Source organism: Harpegnathos saltator, unplaced genomic scaffold, assembly GCF_003227715.2.
Source record: "Harpegnathos saltator strain DR-91 unplaced genomic scaffold, Hsal_v8.6 scaffold250, whole genome shotgun sequence".
NCBI classification, from domain to species: Eukaryota; Metazoa; Arthropoda; class Insecta; order Hymenoptera; family Formicidae; genus Harpegnathos; species Harpegnathos saltator.
Window position 1 is genome coordinate 450,373 of NW_020230040.1, and position 21,784 is coordinate 472,156.

Here is a 21,784-nt window from a genome sequence, read left to right on the forward strand (position 1 = left end):
CGGAGTGGCGCGAGATTCGTCTCTTGCCGCGTATACGACAGACGTGAGACAGTCAAGCACGCGAGAAGAGGAACGCGAGCTGATAAGTACGATTTAATTTAATTATCAATTTCAATCGCAGATACTCTCCACTCCCTAAAGTCGTAACGTGGAATTATCGTGAGCTCTGGCTCCGAACAGAAGTCGTTGTTTGAAGAATCTTCACGAAGCGCAGCGTTTTGTCTTATGTGAAAGCGAATCTTTCATCTGTAACTTACAAATTATCTTCTTTCGAGCAGTCTGCCCGTTCAACAAAGAACACTTCTCGCGATTGTGGTTTGTCAGCGCAGAAACTCTGACGTCGTTGTCGCGAAAGACTCGTGAGAAGCACGAAAATCTAGCGTCGAGAAACCCGTGAAAATCCTTCGTCGTGACCTCAGGGTTAATTGCGAGTCGCAAAATAGAGAGGAGCCGAATACACGCTTCGTTAATACATCTCAACTACTGAGAAAGAGAAAGAAAGAAAGAAAGAAAGAAAGAAAGAAAGAAAGGAGAGTGGGGAGCAAGGGGAGAAAAGGGGAAACTCCTCGCGCGGTGTCCTCGCGCATAACTAGATCTCGAACCACTGCGCACCGACGACAATTAAATTACAGGGGTAAAGCTTACGATACTCGGATCTGGACGAGAGAACCGGATCACGATCAGCGATTCTATACGTACGAAGAGATATATTCGCAATAAAATCTGTGTGTGTTAACGCGTCGTAGCCGAGCCCGGCCAAAAAAGGTTCGTCGCAGTTCGAGAACACGCGTGTGATTCGCGTGAATGCGGCGTCCTTCTCTCTTGCAGGGAGACCGGATGCGTGTGCGTCAATAACACAAGTTATGCTTACTTTGATTTGTTTTTATTTTCATTATTCCCAGCGCAATAAGTAATGCCGTTGCGCGAAGCCGCGCGTGCCTTCGCCGTCGAGCTGACTCGAGGAACGATGGTGCGTCTTGTGGTCAACGCGATTACTGGTCGCCGTTACTCATTGTACTGACAATAACAACACGTGTAACAATTTCCGGTGATGTACGAAAAGAAGAACGTACGACGAAGTCGTAATGGCCTTTCTCTCGTCGGATCTCTCGCGAGATCCTCGAACATTCCCCCGAAATGTTCTCACTCAAATTGCGATCGAACCTGCGTTACGTTGCTTTTTTTAGCCGGGTTTGCGATTTACATAGCTAACGCTCGAACTAGGAGACAGTCGATAGTTTCTTTTTTTCTTTTGCTCTTGTTTGATTCCGTTGTGATAGGCAAGACATCGTAATACAGCGTCGTGATGGAGCGTCATCCGCGGGAGGAGCGGCTGCGCGCCCCTGCGGCCCCGCGTTGAAAAAATGCCGCGAATTAAACAGCGTCCAAGCGCTCCCATCGGGACAGTTTTCCTTAGAGTTGAAAAGTGTTACACCCTCGATTGAAACGTGTTACAGTGTCTAGAGTAAAAAATAGAAGCTGAGAGATTTTTCTTTTTTTTTTTTTCATGCTAGACATCGATTTCTCGCGTTACTGATTCTCGTTTCTGCGGAGTTAATAAGTCCGTCGTTGAAAAAAACACCGGGACGCGCCCACACATCCACGCGAGCACTACTCAGGAGCGTATAATAATAACGAGCAAACATTGGCAAACATCGCACTCTTCCCTTTTCATCTTGCCGGCGTTACGCGGCGGTCCAGCCAGCTTGACGCTTGACTCCAGCGTTCTAACTGTTGTTCGTAACAGGCTCCGCGAATCCTGATCACGTCCGCTAGTCGCCCGAACCCTTCGACACAGACGAGGAAGCTGTATTGCGCTCTGAAAACCACTATTCCGCTATTCCAAAAGTTTACCCAATTAATACCAATCGAGTTAATATTACATTAAACGTACACGCGCGTATGCCGCGTGTCGTCGCAATCTTCATTGCAGCAAGCTGCAATTTGACAAATCGCAAGAAGATCGGGATTTTTCACGTCAAAAGAGGCGAATTAGCAAGTCTGCGCCCTGCAACTGCATTTGTTGATTGCGCAACCGTCGTGAATCTAATTTCGGTCGAAGGGTCCGTTTTTCTTCGCGTATACAGACATCGCGCATTCTTCAAGATTATTTCGCCAAGCCACTTTACACCCATACCTCCGACACATATATTCTCTCTCTCTCTCTCTCTCTCTCTCTCTCTCTCTCGTCATCTTGCATCTTCCTCAAGTATTTCGACTCCGGTTCCAGCTGCGGCAAAATTTCCCGCCGCTCGAATACTATCCCAGTACGTAGCTCTCGTTCGAAATTGCGCCTCGAGTCGTCATAGTTCACGTAGACGTGCGAAAATTGGACGCAATAGTTTACGCTTTCATGCAAAAAAGTCGCAACTAGCCGATTTTTGTTTGTAGCGCTTTGTACAAGATTAGTAATAAAGCTTTTACAGCGGGCGCCGAGTCAGGATCGGCCCGCAAAACTCGCGTGATCTGGATTAAGAATTAGATTAAACGACGACATTTTGATTTGATCGTTGGGGGGAGGGGGAGAGGGGGGAGGTGGGAGGAGGAAGGATAGTTGATCCTATCGACCCAGCACGTCGAGGAAGCTAACGAGAGCCCAGCTAGATCTCGAAAAGAGGACACATACGCGCACACACGCGCCTTCTCTTTCCGGTCGAGCTGGCGAGTACCAGCCTTGAGTGAGAAAGAGAAGACGCGCGCAAGAAAGGGAGAGCCGGCCGCGTCACGGGTGTGAGAGAGGAAGAGCGTTAAAAAAAGGGCGTAAACACTGGCACGCTCTCGGCACTCGATTCTTGCATCTGTCCGAGGGCGTTCTACGGGCACGACGACACTTCGACGACGCAGACCTCGTCGCCGACGACGCGTCACATTCGTAGAGGCATCTCCGTTAATTGACTAGATTTCTCTCCCTGCACTGTAATTCCGGCGTAATGTCGTTTCATTCAATGGATATATATATATATATATATATCGGTTTGACGATTTTGTATCTGCGGCCCGCTCGCGCGACAATCGTTAGTAACTCTCGTTTGTTCCTACCTTCTCTTTCGTTTTGCTTTGCTTTTTGTTTTTTCTTCTTTCTTTTTTTTTCGCATAATACGCTACGACACTTATTGAGCGTGGTTCTTACGACGTAGACTAGGCGACGATTAGTTTCTCAAATACCGCGGAGCGACACACATCGTTTCTTCGTTTTGTCTCACGTGCGACGACGCAGAAATTCGTCCCGGCTTAAACGAGACTCTAATTAACGGACTCTAGCGTGTTTGAGCGAAGCGAGAATAAATTTTTTTTCTTTTTTTTTTGTTCTTTAAGAGAAATGGACGCGCATCGGCGGAGTCGCCGAGTTCCGCCAGCAACGCGTCTCGCAAAATTCTCGGGGAGCAGCTTGCCGCGCGTCTCCGTCCGCGCGTGTTCACTTCGCGCTGCGCGGCGCGTCGCGTCGCGCGATGCTGATATGTCTTCGTCACGGCGACCAGAGGCAACGAGAGGCCGACTGCTCAGACAGACTGCTTCGAACAATTCTCGTAGTCGTAGCAAGTGGACAAAATATTCGCGAGTTTGGAGCTTCGCCGGGAGAGAAACGCGCGAAATGCAAGACGACATCGCAGCGGTAGATCTCCTCGATCTCGTCGTCCGACGTATCTCTGCGTCTTTCCCCTCGAGTTCCTTCCATCTTCGAATCAGCGGATCGGAGGCCGACGTCGCGCTCGTGTGACCGCGAGCGCGAGGTCACGGAGGAAGGAGTCGCGCTGCGGGCTGCGCCGAGACGCGAGAACGATCCTTAAATAGAAGAGACAAAAGCGACGCTCTAAGGTAGGCGCCGCGGTAAAAGTAGTAGAACGTAAGGTGGAGAAGCGCTGCTGCTCGTATAGACGTAGTCGATGTTGCGTTAGTCGTCGTCGTCGAGGCCGAGGAGTTCCGGCGGAAGCCGCCTGTGCCGACAGAACAGGGTGAGGCAGAGCACTCGCGCGGCCAGCCGGAACTGGGGACTCAGAGTGCTGAGGACGACCGCCTTCCAGAAGCTATTCGCAACCCCCAGCCACACCACGGAGAAGTGTAGAAATCGGACCTGGGGGTGACACAAAAAAGCCGGGTTCCGGCTATAAGATCTCGACCGTCAGAGGATCGATCCTCCCCTGCAACCGCGCGCGCGCGCGCGCGCGCGGTCGGAGAGGTCCAAGTTATCGCGCGATATTTAGCGGCATCGCCGGCGCCGGCGAGATCAAGAAGGCACGCGAGAATTGAATTTTCAGCGACGGCGGAACAAAGTTCGTCTTGAATAAATCAGAGATCGTACGTTCTCTCTCGCGCACGCGTGGCGATGCGGCAGACGCCAGGGGGGGGGGGAGGGAGGGAGGATAAGAAATCTCAGCCCGGAGGGGGGAGGGGGCAGTTCCTCAGGCTGCACGTGCTGTACGCGTTCCCGCGTAAGCGAACTTCTTATACTTATATGCCGCATGTCGAGCATTCTCTATTAACCTGCTCCGCTTCGCAAACGAGTCGACCTACATTTTTAATCGCGTCATTTTCAATGCTTCCTTTCGCGAAGTTCCGAGCTATTTTTAGACCCGTGCCGTGCCGCTGTCATTGCAGTCGTCCTGACGCCGGCGCGTCTTCAGAAAATTGTCACTTTTTACGACACGCCGCGGCCGTCAGGGAGTAACGTTAACGTCATCGGTGTTATTCGCGTGTAAACAGTTAAACTGGCATTTGAGGCGCAATGTGTGTGTGTATGTGTGTGAGCGAACAGAATCGCGCACTAATGCCCGGTTTCTTCGCATCTCCCAATAGCTATCTTCCAGATAAAGATATCCGTCAGATAACTAAACATTTGTTCTCTTCACTGAAACCTCTGGTTACATATCTAACAGATAGTTATTCTTCACTACTACTAACTTTCGACATAAAATTTACTATAAATTACCGTATTCTACGAGCGACATATTCTTCTCCGGGCCAGTTCTACGACCAACTGGCCAACATATTCTTCTCAAGTGATGTTATATTTTGCGATAATAAATATTTTCGAGCCTATCTTCGGTTAACTTCGGTTTCGCAAAAGTGTCGAAACTATCCGATTCAATGGCAGAAGGCAGAAAGAGAAACAGATTTGACAAAAACTGAAATTGATTTGGTAATCGAGATTATTTGGGTATCGAGATTAAAATATAAATATATTATCGAAAATAAAAGAATGCAATGCAACAACATGAAAAGATAAAAACGAAGCTGGGGACAAAATTTGCAACGCTGCTTCGAGAAACTTTCCTCGTCTTCTTTCCACAAATTCATCATCACCATCAGATTCAAAAATATTAATATCCACGAGCAACGAATCCATTGTTATGTTTGTGTTTCCATAAAAACAGCAACGATTACGTATTCTTGTAACTTTTATGTTATGTCAGGGCACCGAAATCAACATCTGCCAGATATCCGCTGCTTCCGCTACGGAATAAATTTATCTGCCGGATACAAACTTTACACAGGTGAAGAAAACCGATTCTGGAAGATATCTCATGGATAAAAGTTACCGATTTATCTACAGCTTATCTAGAGATGAAGAAATTGGGCAGAAGGAGAAGCTCACCTCGGGAGGTCCGTTAAGGAGCCCGTATATCCTTACCCCGGCGTACGGCGCCCATGACACCCAGAAGGTCAGCACGAGGACAAAGGACATGATATGACTCGGGTTGCTGAGATTTTCCGACAGCGCGGTGGCATACTCCTTGTCGTGAATCAGTACGCCGGACCTTAATCGCCTCATCATGGAGAAGATGTAGGAGTACGTGTAGACGATGGTGATGACCGACGGTCCCAGCACGAGGATGGACAGCGTGATGGTGTACGCGGCCATGTTGCCCCAGTCGAGCATGCAGATGAAGGCCTCGCGATCGAAGATCGGCTTGTTGAAGCCGAGCAAGGGTGGGCAGCACATCATCGCCACGCTGATCCACGTGAAGACCATCCAACATTGGCATCGAGTTTTCGTCTGTACCGTCTCGTACCTCAGCGGTTTCCTGCAACGGAGGATCGCACCGGGCGACTCGTCACAAACGTATTCCTGTGGCTGCGATCGATCGATCGATCAACGTGCCCTGCGTTCATTTCTCTTTCTCTCACTCTCTCTCTCTCTCTCTCTCTCTCTCTCTCTAATAGCCCACCTGATAGCCAGATATCGATCCACGGAGATCCACATAAAGGTGTACACCGATACCGCCCAGAGCGTCACCTCCAGGTAACCGACCAGTCGACACACGATGTCTCCGTAGACCCATCTTCGCACCAATGCCGGATACACCGAGAGCGGTACCACCAACAGACCACAGAGAAGATCTGCAGAGGCGAGCGATAGCAAGTAGTAGTTTATCACCTCGGAGGGACCTGCGCAAACGAAACTTTCTTAGAGCGATGACTCTAGAGCCTTACCACGCATGATTCCGCCGACGGATGTGACGTTCAATTAATCGACTAAAGACTAAAGGGTTGTTCCGCTCGTAATCAAGTTACACACGGTTTTCATCATCGAAGAGAAAGAGAGAGAGAGAGAGAGGGAGGGAGAGAGAGAGAGAGAGAGAGAGAGAGAGAGAGAGAGAGAGAGAGAGAGAGAGGGAGAGAGAGAGAGAGGAAGGGAGTTTCGTTATAAACATGCTGTGCGCAAAGGAGGCGAATAAAAGGGACGGATGCACTCGAGCGGCAAGAGCACGCTCGGCTCGGTCGCGCGCCTAACACGGCTAAAGTCAACATTATAAACATAAAGTTAAAAACGCGCACCCAAAGAGAAAGGTCAGGAAGCTTACCGCGGAAGTTGAGGTAGGTGGCGATGATGAGGAGATTCGAGAGGATGATGGCGACGCCGACCACGAAGATAAGGCCCGCCTGCATGAGAGCCTCCAACGAGGGCTCCTCCATGCCGCCACCCTTTCGAGCTGCATCCCCTCACCCGCCCTTAGATGCTTTTACCCTTCACCTTCTTCGCGATCTTCTCGCTGCCAAGTACCGGGCCCTCCGCCAAGTTTTGCACCGGCCCCACTCCTGGTGGCGTCTCTGCGCGTCTCTCTGCCTTCTTCTCTTCGTTACGTGTCTCCTTCCTGAGGTCACTCCGCGCCCCCCGGAGAGGGATGTTACTTAGGGAGGGTCCTTAGGCTAATGAGTCCTCGATATCGAGGTCGTGTCTTCGAGGATCTTGGTATACGATCGATGTAATCGTGTCACTGCAAACGCCAGAGAATCAACGCTCGCGGTTTCTTATTAGCTCTCAGTGTTTCCCCCGTTCTCTTCGATATGAATGCATGAATACATGAATGAGAATGAACGCGGGTGACAATCGGCAGGGTTTGATTCTAATACCGAAACAAAACGAACAGCCGCTTATCGGGAATAATGAAAATTTCATCGAACGAAGAAGAGAGAAAGAGAGAGAGAGAGAGAGAGAGAGAGAAAGGGACGACCGCTGTGGGTCATCCTCGACTTTGGGGTCAGTGTGTCAGCGTAGCTCGCCCATGAGAGGGGCGACGCGGGGAAAATTGAATCCCGAGGGGTAGATGGGTCGGATAACACAGCGTGTAGCGACGGTATTGGACAAGTCTCTGGATCGTTCGTGTCGATAATACCACCTCACTCCACCGTCGTCGTCGTCGTCGTCGTCGTCGTCGTCGTCGTCGTCGTGTCGCACCGTCGTACTTTTTCTCCTTTTTTATTTTACCGCGAAAGCCACGTAGCTCTTCCCTTGTGGGAGCGTACCCGCGAACGACTCGCGCGACGCTTTCCCTAAGTATCGACCGCCATTCATAATTTAGCTGGGGTCGATCCCTGAATGGAGGGGCGTAGCATCGCGTAGCATCGTGTGCCGTCCGTCGCATTTCCCGAATTAAAGCGGAGCGGCCGCATTTTACGCGGCGCGGGCCCGATGACACGTCGACACGTGACACCGTCGACCACGCGAAACCGAGGGTGAAAAACGGGCGTGAATGTGAAGACAGAGTCTTGGAATCCTTGACATTGCACATAACTCACACACACACACACACACACATACACATCCGGCCGAGTGCATCGCACTTTTTGCACGCGATTATCCGCGACGGGCGCTTCTCTCGATGCGCGACGATTGCGCGTGATGGTAATTAATCATGAGACTCGGAGTGCGCACACACGAACACTCGGCGCCACACTTTGCACTCGCATGACGTGAAATGTTGCGCGTCGAGTTCGAGTAAAGAGACGAAGATAATTCTTCCGCTCGCTCCAGCGAGCATGACAGAAACGTGTAGATTACGCAATCGTCTCGCGCTCTCGCGCGCTCGCGACGATCTTCCGATGAGAGAGTTTTGCGGGCCAAGATTCAAGTTCCTCTCTCACAAAGGGAACGGCCTCGAAGATGCGATCCGCCAAGTTCGCGGAGATAAACCCGTTCGACGGGGATCGGAATCTTCGGCCGGACGCTTCCACGGGCATTCAGATCGCGTTTTCCATCGGACTGGCCTTTCAGCGAGTCCGCAACAATTCAAAAGCAGCTGCAGCGCTCTGACCGATGCGTGGGCGTTTGCCCGCATGAAAGCGACGTAATCGACTCGAAGATCGATACGTGTCGCAATTATCGTCCATAATGTCTGCTTAATTATAAGCAAAGCGTCGTAAGCGTCGACATGCGACACTCGAGACTTTGTTACATGAAAAGCAGCTTAATGAAGCCCCGTGTGTATTATACGGCTTAAGCAATTACGTTGCTACGCTCGCTGCTCTCTCGCCTCGCCGCCCACCGGTCGGTCGCTTCCACGGCGCGTGACTTTGCTACCGATTTTTCCTATTTTAGAGAACGTAGAAAGAGAGAGAGAGAGGGGAAGAGAGAGAGAGAGAGAGAGAGAGAGAGAGAGAGGGAGGGAGGGAGGGAGGGAGGGAGGAAGAGAAAGGGAGAGAAAAGAGAACGCATAGCACAGATGTCGATCGGCGAGATTACCGGAACACGAAATAACGGCAGGTAGCTTGTTTCTCCACCGCGGCGCGGTAACATTGATCGAAGAAAATGCGTCTGGCTTTACGAGAAAAATATTTTACTTTCCGAAGGAAAGAGCGACGGAGGAGAGACGATTTTATGTTCTCCCTTCGCGTCGTGCGCGCCGAGTGTCGGTATGATCGATTTTGAAACCTGAATAGAAATAAAAGAAATCGTAAGAACTCGTGATTTTCTCTTGAGTGGACACGGAGATACCGTTTGTGTGATAATTAACTCGAGTCAATCTCGTTGATGACTCGCCGACCTGAGTGACAATAGCCCGAAAAATTGTTGGATATCTCTCCCGCTATTCGCCGGTTAACTCGGGATTGATGTCTCCTCGGTAAAAATGTCGAGGTACCAAACAGTTCTCGATTATCGGAAAATACCTTAACGCTGATGAAAAGTTCGCCATCGGAAATGAGGGATTTCTCGCAAACTGAGTTTGACGAGAAGCGAGCGAGCTACGGAGCGTTATTTGTCAGTCAATTTCACGCGAACTTTATGTCAGCGGACGCACATTTTCGACTTCAAATTCAGTCACGGGGATGAGTAATTTTGCAAGCACAGACAGTCGCTGGATGAATATAACAGGCAGGAGAACAGCAGGATTTTCCTCGTTGAAGTAAGCTAAAATCAACTGTCCAGAATCAACTCCGACTTAATCGGAGAGTCTACAGGCGAAAATATATTCGGAGAATATATTCGGGAACATTCGATGCGCGGAAGAGCCGTTGCATATATTTGCTGCTGCGTGGCGTGACTTGAGAAACAAACTTATGCAAGATTCGTCTGTTTGTATGTAGGGAACCGTTGGAGAAATGTCAAACGACGTTTCGGACGATGTTCCGGCGTATCATGAGCATTATTTCACAGGATAATATCTCGTGTACGAGCGCGAGCAACTCCTATCGTGATATCACGCGGACACGAGCGAGCGAGTGATTTCGCGATGTAAATATAAAGCAAGCGACGCCCGCGGGGCGAGAATTCTCATGTCGTCTAATTTGCACGACAACATATCATTCTGTCAATTTGACTCTCACAGATGTACACACTGATCCGCAACGAGTCGGGTAGACGCGGATCACATTTTCGACTTTTCCGTCGCCCAAGACCGAGACACCGACGATCTAACTCGATTAAGCATGTCAGACTTAATCTTTAGAGTTTAATTCTTTAATCTAATTCACAGCTCCTAATATGTTGGCCGCACGCGCGCGACTACACTAGCGGGAATGAGAGAGTTGATCCGACGACGCGACCTCGCGGGTTCGAACCGTCGCTATTTTTATCCATTCTCATATCCGACGGCAATCAACGGCGCGGTCTCATTGCGGCTAACAAAAAAGAAAGCACGGAACGACGCTTTTCCTAGCGGGGCTCTTCAATTATCGCCGGAGCGAGAGCGTTCTCTCTCCTATCGAGATGTGCGACGACGACGACGACAACGACGACGACGACGACGACGACGACGACGACGACGACGACGACGAGGATGGCGACGACGACGATAACGACGACGACGACCGAAGCCGTGCCCGACTCAGCGACGGATGGCCGCTCTCTTTTGTTTAGTTAACCGAATATTTGCCCAGTCATGCGCATGTGTCGCGATAAGGGATGCGCCACGCGAGTGAGAGAAAGAGAGAGAGAGAGAGAGAGAGAGAGAGATGGACGCGCGCGCGAGTCAATGCACATCGCAAATTTCCCGAGCCGATACGTCCGCGTGGCTCCGTTCGGCTCGCGACGTGAAATTTCAACGGGGTTCGCCGTGTGTGCACTCATTAGCGGCTCTTTGTGGAGATTTTGTGCCAAGTCAAAAGGGCTAAAAAGTACGAAAAAGCGAATCCATCCGCGAACAAATGCTTTTCGATCGATATGGTTTGGAAGATCGCATCATCCCCGACCCGCTGCGTCACCGGGTTTGATAAATAGTCGGGGAAAGTCGTCGTTTTAGATCTGATTGGACAATGTTGATTAACCGACGTTCGTCACCGACGACACGATTAACGGACACGATTAACGACACGAGTAACAGATACCGATCGACCGAGCCTGAAATGGAGCATGAACCGATGGGAGAGACAGCGATCGGACACGAGGGATTCATTCTCCACGGGGTTGCCAAAACATCGAGCTGCCGCACGGCGCGATGTCACACGGGAGTGGGCAGAGAGGGCGGTCGGCGTGGCGTTACACATGAATACGCAATTTTATCATGGGTTCGTTAGAATCGTCAGTGAAGAATACATCGAGACACTTATACCCGCGGCGAGACGCGATGTTTGGAGGGTAGAACGGAAGAGGGGGGGTACAGCGCGAGCTGAAGCCAGCGGAGGAGGGTTGCAATGCCGTCGACAACGTCAACAACGAGACTGCGCTGGCTGCACGCGCGCCTGGACGGTCGGGTATCTTCGCGAGAGCAAGCGGATCCGCGTCCAGGATCGCGCAAGACTACCCTCCGCGATAGTGGCACTCGAAGGACCACTATCACTCGTCACGAGGAAACCCGAAGCGGACCGCACCGAGCGCCTTGCTTCCCGCTCCGTCTTCCCGCTCTTTCGCCTCTCGCTGCCCTCCGAGACGCTCTCACCTGCGTCGCGTCGCGTCGCGTCGCGTCGCGTCGCGTCGCGCGATCAGAGAAACGAAGCAGCAGAAACACAGATGTTGAACCGAGAAGGACGCACACGGACTACCTAGCGCGGCGGTGAAACATCCTGCGTGCGACTGAACGGCCGAACGACGTCGCGCGTCGCGGTCCATCCCGCAGCATCCGCAGCCTTCCGAAACATTCCGCGGCACCGCGTCCGCGGCTCACTGCCATCTTTGGCCACGTTGAAACGACAGCAGCACGTACCTCCTCGGTCGCATCCTGATCGCGTGTACACCAGCAGCTCAGCCGGTGCGCCTCTCACAGCCTCCTGCGACGCTCTTTCCCTCTCTCTCTCTCTCTTTCTCTCTCTCTCTCTCTCTCTCTCTCTCCTTCTTTCTTCGTGCACCCTCTCGCGCGCCACTTTTCCCTCCGCGTGAGATCCGGCTGAGTCAGCAGCGACGAGCGAGAGACGCTGATAAAACGCGTCGCGCTCGTCGTCCTCTTTCTCGTCGTCGTCGCAGTCGTCCGTATGGCGACGTCGTCGTTCCTCAGCGTCCCTGTTTCTCCCGCCGCCGCCACCGCCACCGTAGTCGCCGCCGCCGCCGCCGCCGCCACCGCCACCACCTCCGCCGCCGCCGCCGCTGCTGCTGCGAGGGAGACGCACTCGAGATGCACTCGCAGAAGCACACCGCTATGCACACACGCGCATACTTGCACTCTCGTTCGGTCCCGACCGGGACTTCTACCACTACTGGCGGCGAGAAGTCCGCTTTTCTCCCTCGGCCCGGGCTCGTCGAGGCGTCGATACGACACCGACGACGCTTGCGCGCCGCCCCCGATCCACCCTTTCCCATCCGGGCATTTTCGCGGCGCATTCGAGGCTGCGACCCTGCCGTCGCGAGCGACTGCCGCCGAGCACCCCGAGACTGCGCGCGTCGACCAGCAGCGTCGTCGTCACGGCTCGCGCAACGGCCCTCGCATTCCCTTCCCGCCGCGGCGAGGGAAGCTCGCTCTAGCTCGTCGGACTTGGCCACTGTCGGCCGCGTGAACGGCTAATAACGGCAGGGAATGATGAGAGCCTGTTGATAACGAGGCTTGAGAAATCACGTGGAAACGGCATCCCCGAGGTCGTCCTCGGTCGCCCGAGTAACTCGTGATGTTTTCTTATCGATCGTCGCGCTCCGTTCGATCAGTCCAGCCCTTCGGCGTTTTCGTTCTCCGCCGTTTCACCGTCGTGCTTCGCGGCTGCTCCTCGTGTCGGCGTTTCTCCTGCCCCCCCTTTGTTCCCCCCACGCTCGCTCCACGCCACGAGATCGTTCGCCGCGTGTAATTTCAGTAGCGCGTGTATATCTTCCTCGCGTCGGCCGAAACGCTGTTAATCTTCGCGTTAGTCGCTTCCTCATCGGAGCCGAGTTAGCTGGGGGGTTCCTCCGTCGCGTCGGCTGGCCGTAATCGCGCGTCAATCGAGTCGCCTCCCGCTAATTTATTCGCGCCTCCTTTGATTAAAGCCGGGGAATCGACTCGGCGCGCGAGCGTTCATGTACGATGTGTTAATTACACCAGACGGAAATTCAAATTAGGCCTTTAGACAGCTCATCAGGATTTTATTCGGTGTCTCGCGGCGGTAATTTAGAGCGCGCGCGCGCGAGAGAGAGAGAGAGAGAGAGAGAGAGAGAGAGAGAGACAGGGAAGTCGGGAACTGTCGCATATTAATGCTGCCGTCTTGGCGATAATTTTAGCTCAATCATTTCCCTCGCCGCCGAGACGGCGAGGTTCCAATTTGAATTGTTAATTCGCCCGACCGTAAACTATTTTTTGCGGAGCGCACTCGAGAGCTACGCTCGCGCGCGCGCGCGCGCGCGCGTGTGTGTGTGTGTGTGTATGTGTGTGTGTGTACGTCTATATGTGCTCGAGTTCTCGCGATTAAATCCCGAATGTGTAATGAGGATTTTCCTCTCTCGCGACCGTCACACGGACGGATTCTCGGATCTCGAACGGTCGCGTCCGTCTCTCTCTTGCTCTTTTCGCTCCTCTCGCGTCTGAGCTCCGGATTCTCCGAGATCGGCGAGAGCGTCGCGGCGCAATTCTAAAGCGAGCGGCACGCGCGCGTCGTGTCGCGCGTCCCGTCCCCTGAAATCCTGCGCGGATAACGCAGCGAGCGCGATCCTGATGTCACTGACGTGGCCGGGGTGCTGAATGATTAAATTTAGCACAGTTACCCACTATTCTGCTCTCGACGGCGCACATGTTCCATACGCTCGCTCATTCTGAAACCGCGGGCATTGTGCCGTCAAATTGGCACATCTCTGATACGAAAGTTCTGCGGCATTTCATTGTTACTTGGGCTGTGCCAACAAGCGCTTTCCCGCGATACACCGTTCGCGCGCGACAGCTTAGGGAAAGACGTTTTTAGACGTTCCGTCATTCCAATTGCGCGCGGGGAAGTCTCCCCTTCGTGGAAAAATCCAGATTCGAGGACGCGAGCCGAGCCGGAGATTGTTTCTCTTCTCGTCTCTTTTGTTTTCTTATTGATACACGAGCTGTGCGCGGTGCGCGAAAGTTTTCGCGAGGAGAGAGAGAGAGAGAGAGAGAGAGGGTGGGGGAGAGAGACGGATATGAACGAACGAAATGGCCGGAACGTTGATTCGCGAAGATTCTTTCAAATTTTCGGTCGCTCGCACTTTCGAAATATAGCTCGGACGCGGCTTCAGTCGAGGATGCATTAATTCTAATACAAAAATGCGCGGGCGAAAGACAGCGCGCTTCCGCAACAAGTTGCGGGAATATTCTGTATGAACGCACTAGACTTCCTAAACGCAGCTATTGATTTGTGGCTGGCCGGGAGGGAGATGAACGCAAAGCGAAAAGTCCGAAACGCTGGATGCCCTCTCCGGGGAGATCTTTAGCAAGCGCTTGAAAGTGCGCCGAGAACGAATGTGATTTGCGGTCTTTCTTACGGGAATACTCGTCGAACCTTCTTCGAGCGGGGAGAGATCGCTCTCGGGCGAGCGGAGATTGTAATATAATTGGCAGAAAATGTGCTTCTCGGGGAAGCGTAAGGTCGCTATCGACCGCGTCGGCTGCCAATTTTTTTGTTTAAACTTCCCTCGTAACGTTGCGCGCTAATTGGTTTTCGGAACACCAACGAAAACATCTCCGTTCCTCCGTGTATTTATTGACTCGTAAAAATATTCGACGGCCCGCACGTGTGGTGGTCGTAACGAGTTTTTATTAAATTTCTCTAACCGCGGCCACTTGTTCAATTAAGACATCATTATTGGATTTTACCGAGTATACGGCTGTGTTGAAAATCAGCGCGCAATGATTACGAATTCCGGTTGGATTTCCACCAGACCGTTCGGCCCTCGGGAGACGCGGGGAACCGTCACAAGTGCTTCTCTTTCTCGGGCTCAAGCTGAGATTTAAAAGAATTGGAACTCGAAGAGAGCAGCGCGCGCGCGGACGGAAATTTTACACCAAACGACAACACAAGAAAAAGACAGATTGTGCGTCACAGAGGAAGAGAGGTAGAAATGCAACGTGTATATTTACATTGTTTCAAGGGGCATGGAATTACGTCGACGACCACGACGATCACGTGGCACGCTCACTCACACACACACACACACACACACACACGTATACACATACAAGCACAGGGACAAGGACGGTGGTTGAGAGCTCGATAATCCTAATGCAGCGTCAATGGCTTTCTTGAATACCGCTTCCATTCCGGATGGCGACCTTGTTCGCATATTTCCCGTAGACCCTGCCGCTCCTGGTGACCCTGTAGTGAATCTGAGGTCCCGCTTGGATCATGGACACGGCGCTGGCCACGTGCGGGCCGTCACCGGTGCCCAGTCGCTTGACACGTCGTATATTGGCGGTCTTGTGCTTGTGCAGGTGCGCGGGGTTGTGCCGCTTGCGCTGCTTCAGAATCATCGTGGATGGTATCTTCCGATTGACCGGCGGATCGCTGGCTCGCCTCCTCAGCAATCTCAGCGGCGAGACCGCGAGGACCGCCCGGGCGATGCGACTTCGGCAACGCCACAGCACCACGGCCGTCGTCACCCAGGCTAACCACGGACTGGCTTTGAGATTCGACGTCCGCTCCCAGACGAAGAGCATCTGTGAGCGAGTAAGTGGACGCTTTGAAATGTTGTTACAAAGTTGCGCTTGCTCTACGAGAGAGAGAGAGAGAGAGAGAGAGAGAGAGAGAGAGAGGGAGAGAGAGAGTCGGCCGTCTCGTAGAGATAGCTTGAGAGCGAGGTTGATCGCGCGACAAGCAAACGGAGTCGGAGTCGGTGATTTTTCGTCGCGCCGAGAAGTCAAGAAGTCGACGACGGTGAGTAAGACTCCAGTGAGAGAGCGGAAGGTGACGGAGGTGGCGCGTCTGGCCGACGTGCGACGTCGTATCGTTTGAAATCGATGTCGGGCTTGGTCACTTGAAACGATAACGAAGCGACGGCGCGGTAAAGATCCCCGCCGTCGCGGGGGGATACGTCGGCAGGAAGCGGCGTGGGAGGAGAAGTTGTGCCGAGGATCGTTCGTGCGAGAACAAATCCTTGATAATGTAACGTCGCGCTGCTCCGAGTCGACAGGTGATACGTTCGGCCTCTCGCTGGCCCCGGTTTCAAGATCGCGCGAGAGACTATCGCGCGCAGCCGGGCGATCGATTTCATGGCCGTCGTAGCGTTTCAAGGCTGTGCACCTCGAGATCCACGTGTGGATCCCAGGTAATTCGCTTAGAGCCCGTACGTCTCGAACACGTTCGCGCGTGTCGGCCACGGCGACTTTTATGGCCGCGCGCGCGCGCGCGCGCGCGACATTTTCGTCGTCCTTGTCGTAGTCGTCGTAGTCGTCGTCGTAACCTTCGCCATCTCTTCTTCCCATCGGAGTGACCTATTTGGCAGGGACCTCGGGGCTGAATTTCGCATTGGCCGCACGTTTTTATCGTCAAGATTGACCTTATGGATTCACTTGCTGGCGCTTTGCCTGAAAGTGGGATATCGGTAGAAAGTGGAATATCCGTAACATAGAATGGCCGTGAACGCCTGGTGGAAAGAAAGATGCTGGATGGAATCTAGGATTGCAAGGCAAATCGATGCGAGAGGCAGAGCTCGGTACTTGGAGTGATTCCTGATCAACGAAAAAATTCGCCGTTCGCGAGTCACATCGTCGGGGCTATAATTTTGCTCTCCTTGTGTCACAGAGCACGCAATAATTTCCGTACAATGAACGTAAGTGAACGAAATCATGTAGTCATGGTACCCGTAATCGCGACACACGAGACACAGAGGCTCGTTTCACCGAAAGATAGAGAAAGGAAACATTAAGCTGATAATGCACAAATCAATATGAATCAATAATTCAACGTACAACCGCCTTGTCGACAGGGGCTAGCGGCGACTCAAGTATAATAGGTGCAAGACTAAGGATTCAGCTCTTGTCGATAAAGACATGATATACGAGTCGCCAGCAGGATGAGCGCACAGTCGCTTGACGATAGAACTAACAGCGCTCTGGAACGTTTCGTGTTACATTTCTGAGGAAGAGCACACAGAGCGGGATAAAGGAGAGGGAGAGGGAGGGGGAGAGAGAGAGAGAGAGAGAGAGAGAGACAGACAGATGGATAGGGTATTATTATATAGAAGACGGATAACCTTCCGTGTTGAGACAGACAAGGGCGACATCGCGAAAATTCACGATGCTCAACGGGCCATCTCATTCGGCGCATCGACGGACGGTAGAAAAGTGCGACACACTGGAGAGATATATTCCAGATATTCCGTATATTACGATGTGCAAGGCGACCGGGATAACGCGAGTTTCCGCGTGTCAGACGGAGAATAGCGTATTCCGGTTGTGCGAATGCACGACGACGTCGCACGCCGATCGCACGGCCGTCGTTGAAACACGCGGAGGTGGTTTTTTATGCGGAAGGGACGGGGAAACGCTTAGTGAACCGGAAGAACGCGTGCATCGAGATTCGCGTTTACGTCGTATACGAGTGGCGGTCGACCGTGTGGTTGTCCGCTCCTCGATGACGCCGAGCGTAATGAGCTGTACTCGACTTCGTTAGAACCGCGAGTTCCTTGTATTTGATTCGCGTACTTTTGAAGCGAAATTCAAGGCGTCGATCTTCCTCCCTCTCTCTCTCTCTCTCTCTCTGTCTCTGTCTCTGTCTCTGTCTCTGTCTCTCTTTTTCTCGGAAAAGCCAGAAGTCCGAGCAAACTTTTCGCAATGGCACAGGAGCGAGGCGTCGTCGTCGCCGGTTCTCAGGTCGGCTGCGGGTGCTCGAGCGGCGACGGGGCTAACCCAACCGAGAAAATGCCACTGACGTCGCTGACGTTGACGGCTCTCGGCGATGGCGACTTCTCTCCGCGATGATCTCTCATATCCTTCGGGCTGCGACTCGGCCGGGTCGTGTCTCTGTGTGGTCGCGACGGGATCGCGGCTGGATATTTCGCTCGCGTGGGGGAGAAAGATTCGAGATTCGAAAGTACGTGTAAAGAGGCTACAAAAAATTGTAAAATAACATACGAAGCGGTGCGGGAGAGCGCGAGAATTTAGACAAAGGATGACGTCGCCCCTAGGATGATCGTCTGACGTTGGCCGCTGGCGAGCGCGGCGATTAGTCGACCGTGACACGCTGCGGGTCTATAGAGGAACTTCGTTGGAATAGTTGAGTAGTGAGCGGCTTTACACACCGCGACGACGACGACGACGACGACGACGACGACGACGACGACGGCGGTAACGATGACGAGATACGTCTTCTCCGCTCGCTTCAGCAGCGGAGAATCGATTCGGCAGCGTGTCGTTTAAACGCGCGTGGCGCGCTCGTATTTTTACTTTCTGAATCATAGCCCGTCGCTGCTACGTGCCGAGGAAAACATCTCCTTCGTCGGGACAGGAGGAGGAGAGTGCCTCCCACCTAGTTCAGCCTTGCCACCCTTTCGCCGTCTCTACCGCTCTCCCGTGACGTCACGGGATCGTGTCAGTAGGTCAGAGCCTGGATACGTGACCTGAGTGCGGTGCATGTGTCCGTGCTTGCGTCATGCATCGGGTGTACGAGAATTAGAGAGCATCAGGGGTTGCGCACGGTTGGACACAACACACACACACACACACGTTGCATCGTGCGATATCGTGTGTACAGAGGAAGCGATCGATGTCGCTTTGGAAAAGTGGACAATGGCGGAACGATACTGATAGTATTTTATTCGTACACCCCGTCCGCGTGTACGCACGCGGAGCGTGCGTGGCGCGTGAGGAACGCGAAGCGCGCGCGAGATTGCGTTAATCGTCGCAACAGAGATGCCTCCTCTCTCGGTCTCCTTCGCGCTCGACACACGAGGTGTGTGCACGTTGCATCGCAGATTTGCTCGATAAAATGAGCGACGAGTCAGCGATACCGCGGCGGTCGAGAGCCGAGCGTCTCGTTCGCGCGCGCGCGCGCGCGCGCGAAAGAGCGAGACAGTTTCGTCGTCCCCCCCTCCCTCCCCTCCCTCCCCCCGAGGCCCGACGGAGCAATCTTCGATGAACTTCTCCCGAGGTTTGCTCCGGCTGACGGAAATCGCGTCTCGTTATTTACGACGTCATCTATCATTGATATTCGTGCCGCGCGCGAGACACGGAGATTACGATTCGCGAGATTGTTCCTCCATGAAATTTACATTCGCAGATCGCGCGATGCGGCCGGGCGTAATTAATGCAAATTAATTACGGGACAGCCGCGCGCGTGCCGGTGAGAGGGGAGCATGGAAAATAAATCCCGTCGACTGATCGGAATAATAAGCGTCCGCGGCGCACAATCCCGTGTGGACAATTCGGTCATTTATTTCGGCAACGAGCGGTCTCTCCGCGGGCTCCTCCCCCGCTGAATCCGCGCCTCGAAGCGCGTCGAGCCGCGTTTAGCGAAACGCCAGTTGCGAATTATTTTCGTCCGATTAGTTCTCGATTATGCGAGTTTTTAGGTGTTTTCTCTCTCGGCGAAAGGTCAAAGTTTATGGAGTCGTTACGACCTCAGCGACTTACCGCGGTCATTAATTTCTTCCGCAACATTACTTCCCTCCACTCAGTGGAATTCTCCGCACTTTGTGAGAGAGACACGCGCGCGCGCATGATTCTTTTCATCATACGCTCTCCTTACGGGCGCACCGTCTGCGAATCCGTCCGCGACGTTTCCGCGAACTGGAGGACGTTTCGCTCGAACACAAGCGGATTACAATGTATCGAGCGCTCCGCGAAGTCTTCAGCGCTCGTCTAATACACACGTGGCCGCGCGCGCGGACGACGCGGCCGTAACTCGGGGCACAGCCTAAAGCTAAATATGGGGATAACTAATCGTTAGGCAACGTCGTGATTGCTTACGCTGGCTCCGATGAGCCGGCAATTGATTGTGAGGACGAACCGGTCGGACTAGCGACAAATTATCGGCAGGATAAAGTGCGCGAGCGGTAATTAATGAGACGACATCTCCGCGCGATCGTCTCGATAACGAGACTTATCGCGCGCGCGCGCGCGCGCGGCGCAGGAAAAGAAGGACGAGGGCGCGGGCGAGGAGGGAGAGGAAAAAAAAGGACGAGAGAGAGAAAGAGAGAGAGAGAGAGAGCCGCGAGCTCGATTAACATTCCTACGCGGTGTCGACAGCATTAATCATAAGCGTTTCGTTCGACCGCACACCGGCACCGTCCGCATGAAACATTACTCCGGCTTCGTCGTGTCCTTCGCCTTTAAAGCAGCAGCGTATTTTTCCGTCTTCTAAGTAACAGCGGAAAAATTTCATGTCTCTCGCAGACGCTTCTATCTCGGCGCTTCGCGCGTCAACGAAATTGCGCGCGCGCTCGCGCGCGTACGAGAGAAAGAGAGATGGAAGGAGCGACGGCTCTTCGATCTTCGCTCTTCGTCACGTGTCGTCGGCATCGTCGGGCAGGTCGCGGGCGGACGGGATTGAAAGGAAGAAAAGAGAAGGGTGGGTAGATCGCGTTCTCTCGTGGGAATGGGACGTCGCGGTATGTTATCCCGTGCACATTGATTTATCTGCCGGCCCGGTCGCGGAGATGCGCTTCTGTGTTTTGCGCCCTGTGCCATCTAATGGGCAATAACGCGACGATGATCCGCGCAATTATTCCGCTCCTCTCTCCGTCCGTACGCCCTCGCCGTCCAACGCGCGGCGCGCAAAAGGCGAGCAAAAAGGCAAGCGGAGGCCTCGCCTCCGCAGCCGCTGCACCACTGACCTTGGTCTCTCGAGTAACGTCGTGGCCGAAGTGATTCAGGAATTGCGCTGAGACTTCCAGCGCACGTAACTCTCCACGGCACCGACGTTGCAAAATCGACCGACGGCTCTCGGTCTCACGTGCAATTCCCTCGGCGAGCGCTGCCGGCTCGATTCAGCGGAGCTGAATGTTTCAGCGTAACCTTATAAATATAAAAGTCCGCGTCCCGCGACGACTGGAGACGACGACGACGACGACGACGACGACGACGACGACGCGCGGAGGATAGGAAGTCGTCGTTGTCGAGAGAAGTCGGTGCTCCGCCGCGCTGTCTCATCCTCCGTGCTTGTTTCTTGCCCTTTGTTTCCGCATCGCTTTATGATCGCCGACGTTTATTAATTTCTCCTTGCTAAATAATAAGCACGAGGCTTTAGCGCGCGCGCGAATGGCACGCTGGCGGATTATGCGTGCGGCGGAGTCGATCGTTATGTCAGCGGCGTTGCGGTTCCTGCTTATGACAGCGATTATCGCAAGCGCTGCGTTTAATTAACCGGCGGCAAACCGCCGGGTGTGTGCCGCCGTCGCGGCTGTGTCATTAGGTATTTTTAACAATGATCCGGTGTATTTTCGCGCTCGTGCACGTCTACTTTACGACGATAAATGCCTCTGTCCGGTTCATTAGTCTCGGACTCGCCGGTATCGACGTCGTCTACTCTCTCGACTGGTCCCCCCCCCCCGTCTACGCGCTGTATTTATCCACTGTGAAACTGTCACCGTCAATTTTCTACCAAAAGCGAGGCTCTTATAAATACACCCGCGGAACTCCGACTACGTCTCTCCCTCCCCCTCCCTCTCTCTCTCTCTCTCTCTCTCTCTCTTTCCTCGTTTTCAAGGGATGCATTCTGCCATTGAAAGAGCCGCATTCACCCGCCCACGGCGCTCCACGGCTCCCTCCCTCCGCCGCTCCGT

At 53.2% G+C, this 21,784-nt stretch overlaps 2 protein-coding genes across 5 annotated transcripts; both read right to left on the reverse strand.

Moving 5' to 3' along the window:
- Positions 1 to 867: 867 nt before the first annotated feature.
- DopEcR (G-protein coupled receptor DopEcR) lies at positions 868 to 12,125 on the reverse strand. 4 transcript variants are annotated; one of them, XM_011155096.3, is made up of 5 exons: positions 11,859 to 12,125; positions 6,804 to 7,217; positions 6,168 to 6,387; positions 5,594 to 6,023; positions 868 to 4,072 (listed from the first exon to the last, which is right to left on the reverse strand). In XM_011155096.3, the coding sequence occupies exons 2-5, from the start codon at positions 6,913 to 6,915 to the stop codon at positions 3,893 to 3,895; spliced, it is 942 nt and encodes a 313-aa protein (XP_011153398.1). In that variant the 5' UTR covers positions 6,916 to 7,217; positions 11,859 to 12,125; the 3' UTR covers positions 868 to 3,892. The 4 variants fall into 4 exon arrangements, with proteins under 4 accessions (XP_011153398.1, XP_019700834.1, XP_025154803.1 ...); XM_019845275.2 differs by lacking the exon at positions 11,859 to 12,125 and adding an exon at positions 11,698 to 11,852; XM_025299018.1 differs by lacking the exon at positions 11,859 to 12,125 and adding an exon at positions 11,689 to 11,852.
- A 2,849-nt stretch (positions 12,126 to 14,974) lies between these two features.
- On the reverse strand, positions 14,975 to 15,727 carry LOC105191611 (uncharacterized). The gene has a single exon (XM_011155131.3). It carries the CDS (start codon positions 15,720 to 15,722, stop codon positions 15,297 to 15,299), a length of 426 nt encoding a protein of 141 aa, XP_011153433.1. The 5' UTR covers positions 15,723 to 15,727; the 3' UTR covers positions 14,975 to 15,296.
- Between the last annotated feature and the right edge of the window lie 6,057 nt (positions 15,728 to 21,784).

Bases quoted from the DNA above. Each gene is read 5' to 3' on its own strand.
- DopEcR (XM_011155096.3), bottom strand. From the start codon at position 6,915: ATGGAGGAGCCCTCGTTGGAGGCTCTCATGCAGGCGGGCCTTATCTTC. The intron at 6,024-6,167 runs GTGGGCTATTAG...CCTCCGTTGCAG, and splicing joins GATCGATATCTGGCTATCAG to GAAACCGCTGAGGTACGAGA. The intron at 4,073-5,593 runs GTGAGCTTCTCC...TGTCACCCCCAG, and splicing joins TCCTTAACGGACCTCCCGAG to GTCCGATTTCTACACTTCTC.
- LOC105191611 (XM_011155131.3), bottom strand. From the start codon at position 15,722: ATGCTCTTCGTCTGGGAGCGGACGTCGAATCTCAAAGCCAGTCCGTGG.